This window comes from Aulonocara sp. 'chitande type north' Nkhata Bay, linkage group LG19 (genome assembly GCF_057382095.1).
Source record: "Aulonocara sp. 'chitande type north' Nkhata Bay isolate Kocher_YH1m ecotype deep benthic linkage group LG19, A_spYH_male_GT1.1, whole genome shotgun sequence".
Taxonomy (NCBI): domain Eukaryota; kingdom Metazoa; phylum Chordata; class Actinopteri; order Cichliformes; family Cichlidae; genus Aulonocara; species Aulonocara sp. 'chitande type north' Nkhata Bay.
Genome location: NC_141362.1, coordinates 22299082 through 22318767, shown reverse-complemented (window position 1 = coordinate 22318767; position 19686 = coordinate 22299082). Strand labels below are relative to the sequence as shown.

The 19686-nt window shown below is 39.4% G+C and overlaps 1 protein-coding gene across 3 annotated transcripts in view; it reads right to left on the bottom strand.

Annotated features, from left to right (window-relative positions):
• mta1 (metastasis associated 1) overlaps positions 1–19686 on the bottom strand; it is a 49006-nt gene that overhangs the window by 21203 nt on the left and 8117 nt on the right. For all 3 annotated transcript variants that reach the window (XM_086274205.1, XM_086274204.1, XM_086274206.1), the window contains 2 exons: positions 17653–17720; positions 13472–13565 (listed from right to left, as the gene is read on the bottom strand). In XM_086274205.1, coding sequence (XP_086130331.1) covers positions 13472–13565; positions 17653–17720 — 162 coding nt within the window. The remainder of the gene's footprint in view (positions 1–13471; positions 13566–17652; positions 17721–19686) is intronic.

The following is a 19686-nucleotide window of genomic DNA, read 5'->3' as shown; positions in this document are numbered from 1 at the left end:
ACTTTTTATGATATACTGAACTGCAAACAGCTGCAGAGAGGCTCATGTAATTACTAAAATACCACTGGTAAACCTCTTATAACCAACCCATCATATCCATGACTATTAAGTTTAAAAAATGAAACTTTATTTAATTAACTGAATTTAAATTTCAGTCATAATCCTAATTTCAAAGGTTGGAGGCTGTCTAAAATAACAGACATCAATGACTTGCAGAGCTATTAAATCCGTATTGACAGCAGAAAAAAGAAAATTAAGAAAATGTAACATGTTCGGAACAAAATGCTTCTGGGGGCGGGGCAACAAAAGAATGGAAAAGTGGTACTCAAAAGGAATGTGTGGTGGAGTATTTTGCAAATAAGTAGGTTTGTTGGGAAAAGGTCAGTAAGACTGGTTATAAAAAGTCTTATTGAGGGACAGACTTTCGTAGAGGTAAAGGTGAACAAAGGTTCCTTAATCTGCCAAAAAGGAAAAAAATTGATCTGCAAAATTGTGGAAGAAATTTCTGAGCTATGTTCCTCCATGTAATACTGTGAAAACTTGGAATATCTCATCATCAACAATACATAATGTCATCAAAGGTTTCCAGGAATCTGGAGAAATCTCTGTGCACAAGGCTGATAATCATTACTGGATACTCGTGACCTTCGGGCCCTAAGACAGCACTGCATTAAAAAACAGCCATGATTCTGTCACAGAAATCCCTGCATGGGCTCAGAAACACTTCCTGAAATCATGGTCTGTGAACACAGTTTGGCATGTCATTCACAAATGCAGTTTAAAGTTCTATCAATGCTAAAAAGGAACCATGTGTGAACACGATCCAGAAATGCTGTGGTGTTCTGTGGCCCAAAGCTCACTTACAATGGACTGACGCAAAGTGAAAAACTATGAAGCAGAATCCAGGTGCTGAACTAAGAACTCTCTCTGAGCCTTAAGATACCTCCACACACATACCTTTGCAGACATCCAACAGTGGCCTGGTACAAGGTACACTAATCTTAGCCCAACTCCATCATTCTTCACATCACATCACCCTTATCCTGCCTCATGTCCTCCTCTGCCTCCTCATTAACTCAAATGACTAATAAAGTTCTATTTACAGTTACAGTAAAAGTTCAACAAAGGCCTGTTTTGATCAATATAATATATATAACAATTACTCACCAAAACTCACCAAAATAATTCTGATTATGGTTTTGGCAATGAACCAAATGCCCAACATTAAACTGAGATGATATTTTCTACACTTATCTAACTGCCCTGTCCTCCATTAGCCGTTTACTTTTAAAATGTGATATTAATTAACTTGGGCTGCGGCTGTTGATTATTTCAATAATCACTGGATATAACGTCTGTCAAAATAACAAAATCCTTTCATTTCATTTACATACCATCCTAAAACCAGATTTATTTTTTTTCTTAAATAAAATAAGGTATACATATATTCTAAACTAAGGCATTGGGGGGGGAGAGCCTTTGTCTTCTTAAAAGACTTTCTAACATTAAAATAAGGCAAAAAGGCAACTCACAATATTGTATTTTGGTGTGTGTTCATGAGTATTTGTGTCTTCATGTTTAAGTGTACCAGTGAGTGACTGTGTGTCTATAAGCCTTTAAGCATGTGGTAGCTTCATCTGACCGTTCTCAGAACTGAGGACTGCCATGTGCTCTTAAGAAGCGCCTCCTGCTGCAGAAAGCAGAGGTTGTGATGGTGTAGATGTTAATAATTAATGTTAATAATAATTCAGTGTCCTGAGTAACAGCACCAGGTCAATGGCTCAGAGTTTTACTGTGAAATTCAGTTTAATTCAATTCAATTTTATTTATATAGCGCCAAATCACAACAAAAGTCGCCTCAAGGCGCTTCATAGATACAGAGAAAAACCCAACAATCATATGACCCCCTATGAGCAAACACTTTGGCGACAGTGGGAAGGAAAAACTCCCTTTTAACAAGAAGAAACCTCCGGCAGAACCAGGCTCAGGGAGGGGCGGTCATCTGCTGCGACCAGTTGGGGTGAGAGAAGGAAGACAGGATAAAAGACATGCTGTGGAAGAGAGACAGAGGTTAATAAAAGATATGATTCAATGCAGAGAGGTCTGTTAACACATAGTGAGTGAGAAAGGTGACTGGAAAGGAAAAACTCAATGCATCATGGGAATCCCCGGCAGCCTACGTCTATTGCAGCATAACTAAGGGAGGATTCAGGGTCACCTGGTCCAGCCCTAACTATATGCTTTAGCAAAAAGGAAAGTTTTAAGCCTAATCTTAAAAGTAGAGATAGTGTCTGTCTCCCGAATCCAAACTGGAAGCTGGTTCCAAAGAAGAGGGGCCTGAAAACTGAAGGCTGTCCCTCCCATTCTACTTTTAAATACTCTAGGAACAACAAGTAAGCCTGCAGAGTGAGAGCGAAGTGCTCTAATAGGGTGATATGGTACTACAAGGTCATTAAGATAAGATGGGGCCTGATTATTTAAGACCTTGTATGTGAGGAGCAGGGTTTTGAATTCAATTCTGGATTTAACAGGAAGCCAATGAAGGGAAGCCAAAACAGGAGAAATCTGCTCTCTCTTTCTAGTCCCTGTCAGTACTCTTGCTGCAGCATTTTGGATTAGTTGAAGGCTTTTCAGGGAGTTTTTTGGACATCCTGATAATAATGAATTACAGTAGTCCAGCCTGGAAGTAATAAATGCATGAACTAGTTTTTCAGCGTCACTCTGAGACAGGATATTTCTAACTTTAGAGATGTTGCGCAAATGGAAGAGAGCAGTCTTACATATTTGTTTAATATGTGCGTTGAAGGACATGTCCTGGTCAAAAATGACTCCAAGGTTCCTCACAGCGTTACTGGAGGCCAAGGTAATGCCATCCAGAGTAAGAATCTGGTTAGATACCATATTTCTAAGCTTTTCAGGGCCGAGTACAGTAACCTCAGTTTTATCTGAATTAAGAAGCAGAAAGTTAGCAGCCATCCAGGTCTTTATGTCTTCAAGACATTCCTGCAGTTTAACTAATTGGTGTGTGTTATCTGGCTTCATGGATAGATAGAGCTGGTTGTCATCTGCATAGCAGTGAAAATTTATTCTATGTCTTCTAATGATGCTGCCAAAGGGAAGCATGTATAATGTAAACAGTATTGGTCCTAGCACCAAACCCTGTGGAACTCCATAATTAACCTCAGTGTGTGAAAAGGACTCTCCATTTACATGTACAAATTGTAGTCTATTAGATAGATATGATACAAACCACTGGAGTGCAGTACCTGTAATACCTACAGCATGTTCTAATCGCTCTAATAGGATATTATGGTCGACAGTATCGAACGCTGCACTAAGGTCTAGCAGGACAAGCACAGAGATGAGTCCACTGTCAGAGGCCATATAAAGGTCGTTTGTAACCTTCACTAAAGCTGTTTCTGTGCTGTGATGAGTTCTGAAAGCTGACTGAAACTCTTCAAATAAACCATTCCTCTGCAGATGATCTGTTAGCTGTTTGACAACTACTCTTTCAAGGATGTTTGATATGAAAGGAAGGTTGGAGATTGGCCTATAAGTAGCTAAGACTGCTGGGTCTAGAGATGGCTTTTTGAGTAAAGGTTTAACTACAGCCAGCTTGAAGGCCTGTGGTACATAGCCGATTATTAGAGATAGGTTGATCATATTTAAGATCGAAGAATTAATGAAAGGATTTCTTTGAGCAGTTTTGTAGGAATGGGGTGTAAAAGACACGTTGATGGTTTGGAGGAAGTAATTATTGAAGTTAACTCAGAAAGATCAATTGGAGAAAAAGAGTCTAACTTAACATCAGTGGTACTAAGAGTAGCTGTAGATAATATTACATCTGTGGGATGATTATTGGTAATTTTTCCTCTAATTATAAAAATTTTATTGGTGAAGAAGTTCATGAAGTCATTACTAGTTAACATTAAAGGGATGGTTGGCTCAAAAGTGCTCTGACTTTTTGTCAGCCTGGCTACAGTGCTGAAGAGAAACCTGGGGTTGTTCTTATTGTCTTCAATCAGTGATGAATAGTAAGATGTTCTGGCTTTGCGGAGGGCTTTCTTATAAAGCAGCAAACTATTTCTCCAGGCTAAATGATGATCCTCTAAATTTGTGACACGCCATTTCCTCTCCAGCTTACGAGTCATCTGCTTTAGGGTACGTGTTTGAGAATTATACCACGGAGTCAGGTACTTCTGATTAGAGACCTTAGTTTTCACTGGAGCTACAGTATCCAGAGTCGTACGTAGTGAGGAAGTAAAATTATTAACAAGATGATCGACCTCTGTTGGAGTAGCGTTCAGATAGCTGCTCTGCTCTGTGTTGGTACAGGGCATTGAAGATGATAACAGTGGGTGGATTATATTCTTAAACTTAGTTACAGCGCTTTCAGAAAGACATCTACTGTGACAAAGTCTACTCTCCACTGCTGTGTAATCAATTATTGTAAAATGTAAATGTTATCAGGAAATGATCAGACGGGAGAGGGTTTTCAGGAAACACTGTTAAAAGTTCAGTTTCTATGCCATATGTTAAAACAAGGTCTAGAGCAGACCATCCCAAAGTGTGGGGCCCGCAGGGGGGGGCGCGGGATGAAAAGGGGGGGGGGGGGGACGACGACAAAACGCTTGGACACTGCTAGCACGGGCGTATACAGAAACGCAAAGCAGGAGATGAAGCATAGCTGAATATGTTTCCAAACCAACTTCATTCTAAGCCAAAGACTAGAAAATATGGTGAAGCATATCTTCCCTTTGGCTTCACCTGCACAAGTGCCAAGGTAGGTCTCCCCTGCAGGATTGCTTTTCCCTTCGTCGGGAGCAGCGCTGGTCTGTTTAAATCACGGACAAACAGTATGCCACATCTGTGATTTTTAGTTCACAAACACTTCTTGTAATGACTAACGACTCCTGACATTTTGGAGATGTTAGCTCTTTATACAGTAAAGTTACAGCGGGATACAAATAATGTCAGGCTGATCCTGCCACGATTTGTGATCTGAAAAATGTATTGATAGCAATGTTGAATATTTTTACACAGGAAAAAAAACAACTACACGTAAAATAATCACATCGTGACGCCTCTGCCTTTGTAAATGAAGGGACATTAACTTCGTGTGTATGTAAGCGTGTAAAACCTGCAGATAGTCAGATTAACAGTATTTTGTCTCCATCTGCCATTCTGCAATTCATCTCATGTAAACAATAACGTGGCGCACAGCGTGCCATGAAAAAAGGCACATACCTTTGACGTTGCGTGGCGATCTCTGTATTCCTCGTCCACATGTAAACTCAAAAAAGGAGTTTTAAAAAAAAATCTCAGTTTTCGGTGAGTCCAAACACCGTTTACTTGTGGACGAAACAGCTGCGTTTTCAAAAATACGTCTGAAAAGTCTGAGAAATCAGACAGAAACTCTGTGTAAGGCCCAGGTGGACGATAGAAACCAGTCTTACTTGTTATCATCTGAGTTTTACAGCTGGGGTGGGCAAGGCTAAGCATCAGGCTTTCAAATGAATTAAAAGTCTGTCTTTGTCTTTCATTAATTAATAGGCTGGTGTGAAAAATTGCTGCCACACCGCCCCCTCGGCCTGTGCTTCGAGATTTCTGGTAGTTAGAATGACTCGGGGGTGTTGATTCATTTAAACTAACATAATCATCCTGCTGCAACCAGGTTTCTGTAAGGCAGAGTAAATTGATTTGTTGATCAATTATTAAGTCATGTACTAACAGAGACTTGGAGGAGAGAGAGACCTAATATTTAACCCTCTGGGGTCCAGGGTATAATTGGCCGTTTTTGACTACTTTTGATTTTACCTCTATATTTCACCTTTAAAATATGTTTTTCTTGCCTTGTTTGGTATCATTATTTTCTGCACAATCTCAAATATCTGAAATTTGAGTTATTTTTTCATTTTGGTATACTATATTATCACAGTTGATCTAAATTAGGACAAAAAATTCAAAATTTGAGTAGAAAAAAGTTAGATTTTTTACTGTAAAACCCACAAACATGTTTAACGAATCAATTTCATAACTTGAAATGCAAATAGAAATTGTACATTTCTAAAAATCTAAAAAGTTTTGCAAACAAAGTTATATGGTACTATTTACCTAAAAATGCAGCCAAGGCCTCAGGCATTTTTTATATAACCATTTAAATCTATTTACAGAACAATCAGGTGTGCTGCATCAAATAAGAAGGCACACAAATTATTTGTGCCAGTCCAAAAAATGTAGTTTGTGTTCAGTATAAGACAGAGTAGAACACCAAAGGCCTAAACCCTACAGGTCTGACAGCAGGAGGTGGATCAGTCCTGTTTTCCATGTGGGAACAGCGTTTACACTGGAATCTGCCTTTGACGGCTTTTTTAGAGCAAATATGAAATTCAGCAGTATAACTGACACACAATACAAAACAATAACTACACAGCACACTAACTACAGCCTCCAAACACGCTAAACGTCACTAATGTCTCACATATGAAAACTCGCTCTCTCTCTCGTTCTTTCGCTCACCTGCTTTCCGTCAGGGGTGTCACTCCTAAAAATCTTCCCCTTCTTCCTAAACCACCAAGTGTCACATGTTGCCAAATCATTTTTTTGATTGGCTGACATGGTAAACTAACACCAATAGGGAAGGGGTATTTTTTTCTTTTTTCACACACAAGTAGAGAGTGTTTGCTAGCGATGTCTGTAGAAAACAGCATCGTCCTTCCCGCTGTAAACACCACTGTTTTGTTCAGAAAAAAAACGTGTATTTTTCATCATAACTGGTTTTACGTAGCCCATCGACACAATTCAAAAACTGGTATATAGTTTGAAGTCCGCACTTTCGACCCAAGTTGAAACGGAGACTCTGACTCGCTGCATCTTGTAGTTGTGTCGTCTTAAATTGGTCATGTGATTTTGACGCGCCAGCGCGTCTGGCGACCCCAGAGGGTTAACAATCCACATTTCACTGTTTCACTCTTTGGTTCAGATGTGGATACTGTATTGTTCTTTCTTTGTGATTTTTTATGTTTAAGTTGTTTGTTGCTGGTTTTTAGTTTGTTTTTTGTATTTTTGGGAGCTGACACAGTCTCTATGGAGATGGGTTTTTGGGGGGGGTAGCAGGATGAGAGAAGCTGCAGAGAGGCGTGTAAAACTGCAACTCTGCTTCCTGGTCCCAACTCTGGATAGTCATATTTTGGTGGGTTTAATAAATTTGTCCATATTTCTAGAAATGAGAGTTGCTCCATCCAAAGTGGGATGGATGCCGTCTCTCCTAACAAGACCAGGTTTCCTCCAGAAGGTTTGCCAATTATCTATGAAGCCCACATCGTTTCCGGGACACCACTCAGACAGCCAGCAATTTAAGGAGAACATGCAGCTGAACATGTCACTCCTGGTCTGATTGGGGAGGGGACCAGAGAAAACTACAGAGTCCGACATTGTTTTGGCAAAGTTGCACACCGATTCAATATTGATTTTAGTGACCTCCGATTGGCGTAACCGGGTGTCATTACTGCCGAAGTGAATTATGATTCACGTTGTCATTACTGCCGTAATATATTAGTATATATTAAAAATATATACTTTCAATGGCCTGTGGAAAAAAACATTATTTAACTTTATTATCTTTATATAATAGGTCTGCTGAATAATGTTACAAAACCCTTGAAATAAAAGTGTACACCCCATATCCCCCTTTAGATTTTGCTTTTCTTCTTTGCTTTTCTTCACTTTGGAGCTTTTTGAACAGTTGTTTTTTTCCCAGTAAAGATTTTAAAGTTGATTCCAATTGCAAGTGCTGTTTTTTCCCTCCACCTGAGCTCACTGTCTCAGTAACAGCTCCGCCTCTTTACTCTACACTATTTGTGTGTAGACAGACTCCACATTAAACAATGACAGCATTGTCACTGCTGTTGCTGTATTTCAGTTTTTTGTTGAGAAACCTGGGGCCTACTTGTGCTCAATGTTGTACTACTTTATGTTCATACATGTGTTCCCAAAAAAAAAATCTATTTTTATTTGCAAATGTGGGTGAAACCCTCACGCTTACATGGTGAGCTGCTCTACAACATCTTTTTGCAATCTAGTCATTCAAGTTACTTGAATTTTTGCTATTGTTGTTAACTGCTACTACAAAAATAGCAGTAACCACACCTAAACTCCCACCACATGATCAATGACTAGACACAGCATTTTATGTGCTGCGTAACACCCATTTCAAATAAATCTTGAGATAGACATCTTTAGATCTGCCTCGTCATAGGTTAAGATGAACAAGAAAAAGTACTGTGATTTTGAACGCCTTTCCCACTCACTCAAGCGCACGATCAAGATGATGTTCCCACCCCCCGTTTTACAGCGCAGTCCAAGTAAGAGTAACAACAACAACACAGTCAGCTGAAGAAAAAAAAAAAAGAAAGAAAGAAAGAAAGGAAGAAGACGACATCGCAGTGTTGGAGTGCCGATCATTTTTTTGTGCCGGTTGCATAACGGTTACAATGGGACTTCAGCTCCAGAATGCATTCACTCAAGTTCTGCTTGTGCATTGTTTTGTTTTTTCCCCCTCAAACCACAAAAATCATCCTGGATGTTGTTCAGTCGTTGCAGCAGACCACATTTTATCCCTATAGCTCAAGGAAAGGGTTAAGGATACAACAGACAAGTGTTCTACAGTGAATGAAGAGATTCAGAAATTCAAGCACATGTAACTACCAAGAGACATAAGAAGCAAATCCCCATGTACATTGTTTTAAATTATGTGGTTTGACTGGTTAATGTTCATTTGACTCTGGCTGGAAGGAAAAACCACAAAAGTGCCTTTACAGTCACAAAATAATAAATCATGTCTTCTAGAGATTCAAGCCATGACTGCAACATGGAGGCACCCCCTTCTCACATTTCAAAGGCTTAGGAACAAGTGATGCATGTATGTGAGCTTAAGATGTACCATTTGAATAAGGTATGTACAGCGCTGCATATAGATTGACCTTCTTCCAGTAAAATAAACTATTAAAATGACTAGAATAACTTATTCAATCAGATGTTGAGAAAGAAAAATATGCCATCAACAATACATCGATCCACTTTAGGGTCACAAGGGGTTGGAGACTATTTCACCTGACTCTAGGTTAGAGGTCAAGTAAACCATGTACAGCACACCAGCCCATCACAAAGCTAATATAGAGAAACATGCAATCATTCAAGCTTATATCCACACCTAAAGCCAATACAGAATTAGCAGTTCACCTAACAAGGATGTCTTTAGACTGTGTGCCCAAATACAGTACACCTAGCCAATAGGTTCCAACCCAGAATCTTCTCACTGCGCCACCCGTTTAAACGTGGTCACATGTTTAAGATCATTTCTACAGCAGTGCAGTAGACACGGTGAACAGTGTCTTTCAAACTGCTATGCAGTGTCAATAGCATATCTAAAGACTACCAGCTTTTGTAGGAAACATAAGGAAGTAGGAAACAGAATTAGAATAATCTGGCTGTTGCTGTGTGTGCAAAAGTTTGAATAGCTGACGAAATGCAGTTTTGGCAGATATTTCTTTTCGTGCGTGCTTGTAAATACATGCAGAAAACAAGGTCATTAAAAATAAAAAGCAGTTATGTTCATTCCAGAGGCATATCTTTCAGCAACAAACAGTAAACCACTTGAACCAGGTTGAAGAAAAAGGAGATACGAATTTAATTTCATAGGTTTTCATTTATTTGTTTACAGCATATTGAAAATGACTGCTACCTGCATTATTCTTCAAAATCCATATGGTATACAACCATCTGTACAGCTACATGTCAGCATTTCATGAAGGCAAAAAGAATAAATATTCCTATAGACTATACACTTTTTCATAAAATATACATTTCTTTTGTTTATTATTTGCTTACAGTAGGTAACGTGCGAGTCCTGCAGTGGGTTAAGTCACTGCTGTACAAAGAAACAAGCCAAAAACAGTCTGAATAGCTACAGTTGATCAGGCTATTACTCACAGTAAAAGCTTATGACTTTCTAACTGTGTAAGTGACGATGTGCAAACTCCTATACCATGCACTTAGTTATTCGACATTAAAACATAATAAAAAGAATATTCCATTGTTTTTGAACATTATTTTAGCCTTAAAAAAAAAAAAAAAAAAAAAGGGGGGGGGGGGGAGGTTGATGTAACATAACGTTAGCCGAAGACCTGCTTGATTTTAGTCAAGCTGATTCAACTTTCTGTGCATCATTTCACTGGCAACAGTGTTTCCTATTGTTTATAGAAGCAAGGAGCGACATCTCCAAAATAGAAAAAAGGTTTGAGTCATGGCAAATTCAAATGTGTGGAAGGAGGGGCCGTGGAGGTAAAATGCCAAATCTGCCACAGAGTCTGACCACTCAGGAGCCTGCTTCACTCACAGGGGAGGGGCTACCACTGGATTCGGAGGCCCCATTGAGGGAGTGCTCTGAATCTTTGCAAGCAAAATATTTGATCAATGACTCACAGCAGACACACATTAAAAGCACACACACACCACCGCCATCCTCCGCTGGTCCACAACGAAACTGAATTAAATGCACCCCTTCAGCAATTCCTCCGACAGGGCCCAGAGCTAAAAACTCAAGTACATCATGCACATATAACACGCGGACCCACACAAGCATGCAGACGCACATATACACTCAGCCAAAGTGGGGCTGCAGCTACATAAATGCAGACAGGATGCAGCCCACACCCATGGGGTGCACAGCAATTCCTTACATGCATTTTTTTTACATATTGAAAATGTCTAGAAGCCCCCTCACTGAACTGCAGCTGGTAGAGAGCTCTATATAGGAACAGTCCACTGATGCAACATTCATAATGCAATATCCATCAGCACAGTGCAACTTCCATATAACGCTAGCTTTATTGGAGTATTGTTTTTAACACTGCAACCCTGATTATACATTCATATTTATTTATCAAGAAACCAGAGAGAGGATACAAGTGATCCACAAAAATACCGAAATAGCAATATTTAATGACTCTTTCCAATATACAATAAGAGCATATTTCCTTTTCAATCAACACCAGAGCAAGAACAAAAACATCAAAAATAATCAGACCTTCTTAAGAGAATGCCACACTAAGAAGCTGATGCTGTGTGGTCCAGCAGAATAAACAATCCCCTTCTGCCATGGTTACAACCCCCAGGCCTCCTCAGTAGACGCTGTGGTTAAGACACAGACACACACACACGCACACACACATACATTCACACACTAACAGGATACTAGCTCTCAGACACGCACGCACACACACACACACACACTTTCACACCCGAAGAGCTAACATTTATCCTGCCACACCCAGACAAAGTCTGGTGGCTGGTTTTGCTGGTCTCGACTAAAGGATGTCAGTGTTTCCACTGCTGGTTATCACAAGAAAAAATGGACGTCAAATAACATGCAAAGATTTTTTCTATTTGCTTTAGCCGGATCTGTTTTACGAGTGCTTTCTAGAGCAGGGCGATATGACCAAAAATATTTATCATGATATACATTTGAAAATTTGCGATAACGATATAATTGACACTAGACAAAATACTTTATAACTCCACAACTTTATTAGTGCAAAAAAAAAAAAAAAAAAAAAAACCATCAAGCATCTGTTTTTTATGTGTTATGTCAAAAATTTAACAGTGCAAATGCAAATTGCTGACAGTTTAACCAAAAGGCATTTCCAGTGGAAACTGGCCAACAGATCCTCAGCATAAACATGTATAATATCTACAAAACTTAAAAAAAAAAAAGAGGTTATACACACACAATACGGTAATATTATGTTGAAGCACAGTACGTATCACTCCACGAGGCTCCTGCCTACGATAGCCGTAATGCTCCGATAATCCATCAAGCGGTGCGGGTTCGTAGCTTAGCAAAGTCGTACTAAAACATTTGACAGATTTTCGAGCGCCGTGTACGACATAAAATCGTTTCGAGGTCAGTAAACACAACCAGAATTCATACATAAGGCACACGGGATTATAAGGGGCACTGTCGATTTTCAGAAAAATCAAAGGATTGATTTTAAGTGTGCCGTATTTTCCAAAGAACACGGTAATAACGACGGCCTCTAGCATGCTCTACCAAAAATAGTGCTTTGTTGTGTGTCTGACAGACGAAAGCTAAACCAGTTCCACACCACTGAAGTTGCAGCATTTTTACAAACCAATTCTGGTTCATCCGTTTCATTCAACAATCCGCTTTCGCCCTTCTCATCGCCCTCAGCATGGATACAGATTGCTAACTTAAGTAGTGGGTAGTAGTGGGCGATTATATTTTCCCACAAGACTAAACACACAATAGATAGACAACAGTTTCAAATGAGGATGAACTCAGGTCTTTTCAAGTTACATTTAAAATAGATATAACCTTCCAAGGCAAGGTTGGCTTGCAGACAAGGTTTACAACCGTATTCAACTAACAAGCAAACTGCACAGGTTTTTATTCAGTTAAAATATGTCTAGAAAATTACAATAAAATAAGAAGAAAATGCAAAGATTAAAGGAAAACAGACTAAGTGCCTTAAATATATGTAGCCAAACTGCATAGTTACCTCATAAAAGGCCCATAGTGGGACCTCGATGTACCTCCATGAGCCAAAAAAAGGCACCTTTTACATGGTCAAACAGGTAATATGGAAGAAGAGGTAGTCATGCCAAAAGCAATATCTCTAAGTGGCAATAAATCCTGTATCCTTCTCTTCTTCTTTGGAGCACTCTGGAGCAGTGCCCTGAAGGCGTAATTTCCAACTGACCACGAGGGACGTGACCTAGTAGTCTCAATAGTTTGGCCTTTAAATGACATACTTGTGTTACCTGTTAACAGTTTTCATTTACACTACTTTCTTTTACTGTTATCAAAGCTACCATCACATTCTATGTCTCTCTGACGGAGCTTCTATATTTCCTGTTCCCTATTTTTAAAACCACCGCTTGAAGGCGCTTCTCTCAGACTAAACTTCCTGGTAGCCAGAACTTAAAAAGAAAAAAATAATAATAAAAACATACGAAAGGCACCTGAGATGGAGCCCAAGCAGCAATGCTCCAAGCTCTGAAGGACAGGAGCATATTCAAGCACAAACTAAACTCACCCAAACACTCAGACGTTACCATATTGATATACATAACTTATCGAATGCTTTCTGCAAGTAGGTCTATCAGAGGAGGGGCTAAAGTCTGGACCAGCTTGGTAAAAGAAAACAAACTTCAATTTTGTATCACCCCTTGATAAAATCTGAAGTGCAAACAAGCTTACAATCAAGCCAAACAACAAGCAGAGCTGTATTTTTCTGTTCAGGGAAATCTTGTTCGATTGGATGTGAAAGTACCACAAGTTTGCAGTGGAATATGACTGCAGAGGGTTGTCAGAAAGAAATGTTTCATGTCCTGGTTGGCAGTTTTGTTTGTTGCATGATTTTGGCTGGCTGGGTTATGGTCGGTCACTCACTTGCATGTTTGTCTGCCAGAGCGATGAGTGTGCTGGAGATGTCCCTGCGCCGGTAAAAACACACCACTTTGGCCTCCACATTCCCATTGGCTGTCTGCAAACCAGAGACAATCAGCGTTACCATGGCAACAAGTGGTGCCTCACACAGAGAACCAACACGCGCATGCACGGGCACGCGCACACAGATGAAAAACCCATAACTGAGGCTAGCTTTTTAACTTTGCCTGAAAACAAAGTGGCCACAGCAATCCTCCAAAAAAAGAAAAAAGAAAAAAAAAAATCACGTGTTGCAGTGATGAGGACTGTCTGTGCAAGCCCAGCTCTTTTCCCTTTACATTAATTCCTACATAGATGTTTTCACACAGAACTGTTTTTAAATTAAAATCTGCATGACAATATTTTATTGAATACTACCTAAAAACAGAAACGAATACTCCTAGTAAGATTATTTAAAGTGTAAAAGATACTAAGTATAATTTAGACACCAAGTTATAGCTTTTACCTTTTTTCAAATCACTATGCATTAAGTTTTGAGCACTGACTAACTTTTTTATGAGTTTATTGTGTACTGTATCAGGAACGAAGGGATGACAAACAAAGTGAACACCTAACATAGATTTACATTCTGTAGACACTTCAGCTCTGCAGACTTTCTACTTTCCCAATCATCAAATAATTAAAATCCAATTTTCCAGTTCCATTTTTGAAAAAAGGCCATAGAACAGAGGAGAGATAAATGGCCCATTTATGGCTACAAAATAAAACATTTTCTTTGAAAATGAAGAAAGTTTTGAAAAAAATAAAACTCCCACAGCACCCTGTGACAGCACATACCACAGTGAACCACATGAACCACAGTTAATCTTAACATTTCCAGTATCACTTCATAAATGATGTATGTGCACATTTAAGCTGTAAGAGCTGTATTTAGTGTACTACAGCCATTTATGGTCAGCACTATCATTGGAGTTTGTGTGTAAGAAACGAAAAACAAGGCCTATCTAGGATTTTTTTTTTTTTAATGGATCAGAGTTTAAATATAGGACAGCAGAATGAGGAGTGTTTCATACTGAATTAGATATTCTTGGGGGTGCATGTGCCCCATTGCAAATATTCTACTTGCTAAGTACTTTGCAACCAACAAATAATTAAGCAACACAATCAGCTGCTTCTCTTGTCTCTGGTCTTGCTGGGAGACTCCAAATCCACCAACTTGCAGCTAGCTCATAGCAGTCATTGTTCTGCTCTGTAGCCTCCATGAGGTGGCACAAGAACCAGCACTTCACCTGATGCAGGTTTTGGGTAGAGTGGCCCTGGAGCTCACACAGTACCTCAAGAGCAGAACAAGAAATACTGGTGTATACAGAATGATGGAGCATCCTGGAGAGTAGGTTGGGAAAAACGATGAGGCTTCAAATATAATTTGGCTGCTGTTAATATACCTGAGCAACACGCCCAAGTAAGATCTGTGATTTTAACAGTGAAATATACAGTTTCCTTTCACAATAGTATCATAAATAGACACAGAGAAATGTGCATGCAAGTTACATGAAAGCTATACACTGCATATTTATTTCACATTTTAATCAGCAGGCAAACCAACTGATTTGCAGCTTGTTGGGGCACAAAGATTTTCAGACTAAACTGTTAACTTGATCAGTTATCAGTTTTGATCAATGGAAATGTTTTCCCTCAGACACTGTATTTTCTAAACCAGGATCTCAGGCCGTATGGAAGAGAAACCCAAAGATCCCCGAGGAGCAGAGAGACTGACAGTGACAGACAGAATAGAAGGCCGACTCTGAGCTCTGTGTCAATCACATTAAACACTCTCCATATTATTCAGCGCAGGCCTGGAACAGGGGACAGACAGCCGGCACCTGTAACTAGTCTACAGAGACATCTCTTTTTCTGCTTCTTTAACTGAACAACGTACCAAATAGCAGGCTGGGATTTACCCAACACCTTAACAGCAACATCATCATTAATGTGACACTACAACGCAATACTGCTTTCACTACTGCATTATGCTGAATAAAAACATACCATTTACTATATGAACCACATAAATCATACATTTAAAAGTATAATAAAAATCTGTCTACTAACATTTGGTTTCTCTTTTCATTAAGATCTAGTTTGTAGAATTTGTCAAGACTAGCATCCCATATTCAAGTAGTGCATTGTCTAAAAACACACTAACAGTAAAAAATAAAAGTACACCCATTGTTAATTCTAAGGCTTTACATATCTGGGCATTAAAAAAAAACAATGTAGTCCATAACAAGGCTTAAGAACCAGGTAAATTTAACCTCAGATGAAAAACAGCACAAGGCATTTACAATGTGTCATTATTTAATTAAGCCAAAATGCAGAAGCAGTGTGTGAAAAACTAATTGCACACCATGATTCAATAGCTTTAAGAACCACTTTTAGCAATAATAACTTGAAGAAATCATTTTAAGTACGACTTAATCAGTCTGTCACATTGTTGTGGTGGAACTTGGGCTCACTCTTCGTACAGTGTTACTTCAGTTCATTGAGGTTTGTGGGCATTAATTTATGCACAGCTCTTTTAAGGTCCCACCACAGCATTTTAATCAGGCTGAGGTCTGGACTTTGTCTGGATCATTGAATCACTTGGATTTTTTCACTTTTCAGCCACTCTGGAAGAGATTTGCTAGTGTGCTTGGGATCACTGTCCTGGTGACACAATTTTAGCCAAGCTTTAGATGACCTCACATTTAACTCTAGAATACTTTGGTATACAAAAGGAGTTGACTCAATGACTGCAAAGCATGCCAAAATCACTACCCTTCTACCACCGTGCTTGACAGTTTGTCTCACTATAGTCTCATCTGTCCAAATGATATTGTTCCTGAAGTCCTGGCGATTTGTTCAGATGTGACTTTCCTTCTCCAAGCCATGCTGCCATGTTCTCTCTTCAAGATAAGAGGCAAATTTCCAAACAAGCCATACTTGTCCAGTCAATTACTGAAGCCTATATAGTGTCTTAAATGTGCCTCTTGGGTTGTCTGCAATTCCTCCAAGCGTTACATGGTCTGACCTTGAAGTGAGTTTATTGGGATGTCCACTTTAGTGTAGACTGGCAACTGTGAATAATCTTTCTCGCTGTCGCACGATGGACTTCAAAGTGTTTGGAAATTGACTTTTAACCCTACTCAGATTGATGGACAGCAACATTTGATTCATTAAGATCATTGCTGACATCTTTCTTCCTTGGCACTGTGTTAACACACACACCTGAATCCTTCAGACCAAAAAACTGACAAAGCTTCTGCTTTTATAGAGGTGACCATACTTGATGATGATCAAGTGAATTTGATTAGGAGCACCTGGCTGATACTTCCCCTTTTAATCCCCGTGGACACAGTTAGCACATACTTAGTCTTTCCACATGCTGCTCCCGCATTTTGGCTTAATATTTGCTAAATAATGACATGGTGTAATATGTTTTGTTTTTCTTCTGGGGTTACATTTACCTAATTTTAAGACCCGTAAAAGACCAAGTTTTTCTGATGCCCTGATATATAAAACTTATAATTTTAAGAGGCTGTATTTTCTTTTTTTTAATGACTGTAAGTCTGAAGCCGAATGAAAGCCTATTTGCTGTCGCATACGCAATAAAAATCTGCAAATCATCACACTTCAGAAGCTGGGACACTTCAGCACAGATAATGATTTTGTTTCTCTCAATAAATAAATCAGCCTATCATTACATGCCTCTTTTCAACATTCCCCAAACCAAAATTTGCATTGTAATCAAAGTGCAATTTGTTCAGATGTTATGTTCACTCTAATAAATTATGAAGTGAAATGACACATGTACAGTGAAAGAAATAATTAGGCAGTTTAATATATTCCCCTCCTACCTAAGAGGAGTTTTGCACTGAACAAGCTGTAGAAAGTATAAAGTAGCTTCAGATATCAAAAAAGCTAATGAAAATAGATTTTAATGGCAAAACTATTCTACATTACAAGATACATTTATTTATTTTTACTTAAATATACAAAAAAGCACCTAATATTAGTTAAAATGTGCCTTCATTAAAGTGTATTTGAATGTTTGAGATAGAGACATTAATATCCGATTTGCAGTGCTGGGATATGTGCTGCATTCAAGGGTATAAATTCAACCTCAGACACCCACTCACACTCACCTTGTTCAGCTCCTCTATCCTCCTGATCAGCAGTGGGTTACTGGACGAGTTCTCAAAATAAACATAATCTGCAGAGGAACAGCAAGAAGGAGAAGGAGGAACAGAAAGAAACAGAGTGGGGAATGGAAAGAGAAAGACAAAGAAGTGTCAGTTAGCAATGTGAGGTCAGTCAAACGTTCAGGGCAATTTCCAATTGGACCACACAACGACAGCTTGATTAGTCAAGAGGAAAGTGCAGCAGAGACATACACAAAATGTTGATTTAACTCGATTAGGCTAATTTCATACACAGCAGTTGCTGTTGTAGTTGGGAAGTCTGACAGAATGAGATGTTGACGTGCTAATGCACACTCGCACATAAACAACAAAACTGGCTCTCCAACCCTTCCATTCAAATAGCAAACCTTGTATTTCCCCAGCCCTCATGCTTTCTTTGTCTTATTGCTCCATTCATTCTCCCCATGTGTGGTGGTGTTTGTATGCGCAGTGTGTCTGCATTTGTGTGTGGGTGTACGAGAGACACTGCACAGGCTTTACCACGCGTGTGTGGATTTACTATGCATTCGTGTTAACGTGTATGCGTGTGTGTGTGTGTTGCTCCTGGCACCACTCCAGGCCCATTGGAGGCTTAGCTCTCACCAGGATGTCCCCACAGGCCCCAGTCTTGGTAGGGTGCCTGGTCTTAGCCCTGCATGTGTCTTGGCTGAGTGCTGTCAGATTATACCCCACACTTGGTATGTTGCCTGGAGCTGGAGCTATCCTCCCTTCACCCTAAATCTGCCCCCTCCCATCCCCCCACGCTCCCCTAAGACCCGTCTTCTTGACCGACTAGGCCAGAGATCGCCCAAAATTCCACCAGCACAACCGCAACATACACTGACTCTTGCCTTCATTTCTTGCTCCTCCTGTGTCCAACACTTAACTGGTTTAGGCATGCACCCATCCTGTTAGCACACCCATAATCTGCAACGACATCCAAGTCTAACCCGCACAATAATAAGTGCCACAGTTAAAGGAAAAATCCTCATACAAAACATTGTAAACACAATTAAAACAATTATCTAAGACGCATTTATCAAGCCGTTCTGTTCCAGCTTCCTTTTAAAACCCAAAGGTGGCTTTCAAACAGTTTTGTGGTTGGTCAAATGGTTTTGCCCAACCAAACAGTTCAACCAATATGGAAGATATTCCATTTTTGACTCTAAAGTTGTTAGCCATCACCTTTGAAAACCAACTGAATAAATTATTCAGACATTGATAAAGTTTTTTTCTGCTGAAATCGTAAATGTAGTCTCAGTGCATTAGTCTCAGTCTTGCCTCTCCCTCCCCGTCCTCAGTCCAGAGGACTCATTTGGCTTTTTTTTTTTTTTTTAAACTAATGACAAGTATGACTAGAAAGGCATTTTGTAACTTTGTGTAAGATGATATCATGTTTCCATCTACATAACAACCTATAGATGGTTTACACAACACACATTATCCAAGCAGGAAATGAAGCTTTCACTACTGGATATAAGATCTCTTCAAAGCTTTGCAACAGAAAAAGCTGCAGCGCTTATATGCTGGAACTTCCAACACTGAATTCTTTGAGGTTTCATTGATCATTTATGCAACTACTTATCTGGGGTCCTTATTGGGTGAAGGTAGGGGTGCTCAGAGAGACCGCAAGACACACAGTCAGCTGAAGAATTGGTTTTGCTAAAGAATTATTTTTGCAATTCATTTTCTCTGCATTGCATTTTCTTTTCTGTCTTGAGCTTTATTTTCATACGTATGCCTGGCATGCATAAATTGCAGTATTTAATGTGTTTCTGCAAACATACTGTATGCTTTCAGTACTCCCCATGCAACGGCCAGGATGCATTTATGTCATAGGGCACCGAGGATACAAAACAAACTTTTGCCTGTTGAATACCAGAGGAGCATACTGAGAGCTCCTTCCCATGAACGACAGTATGAACAAAGTTTAGTGTTTTTTTATGTTTTTTTTCTCTTTACTCAGTTTTCAAACTAATCTGTACCAATTCACAGAAT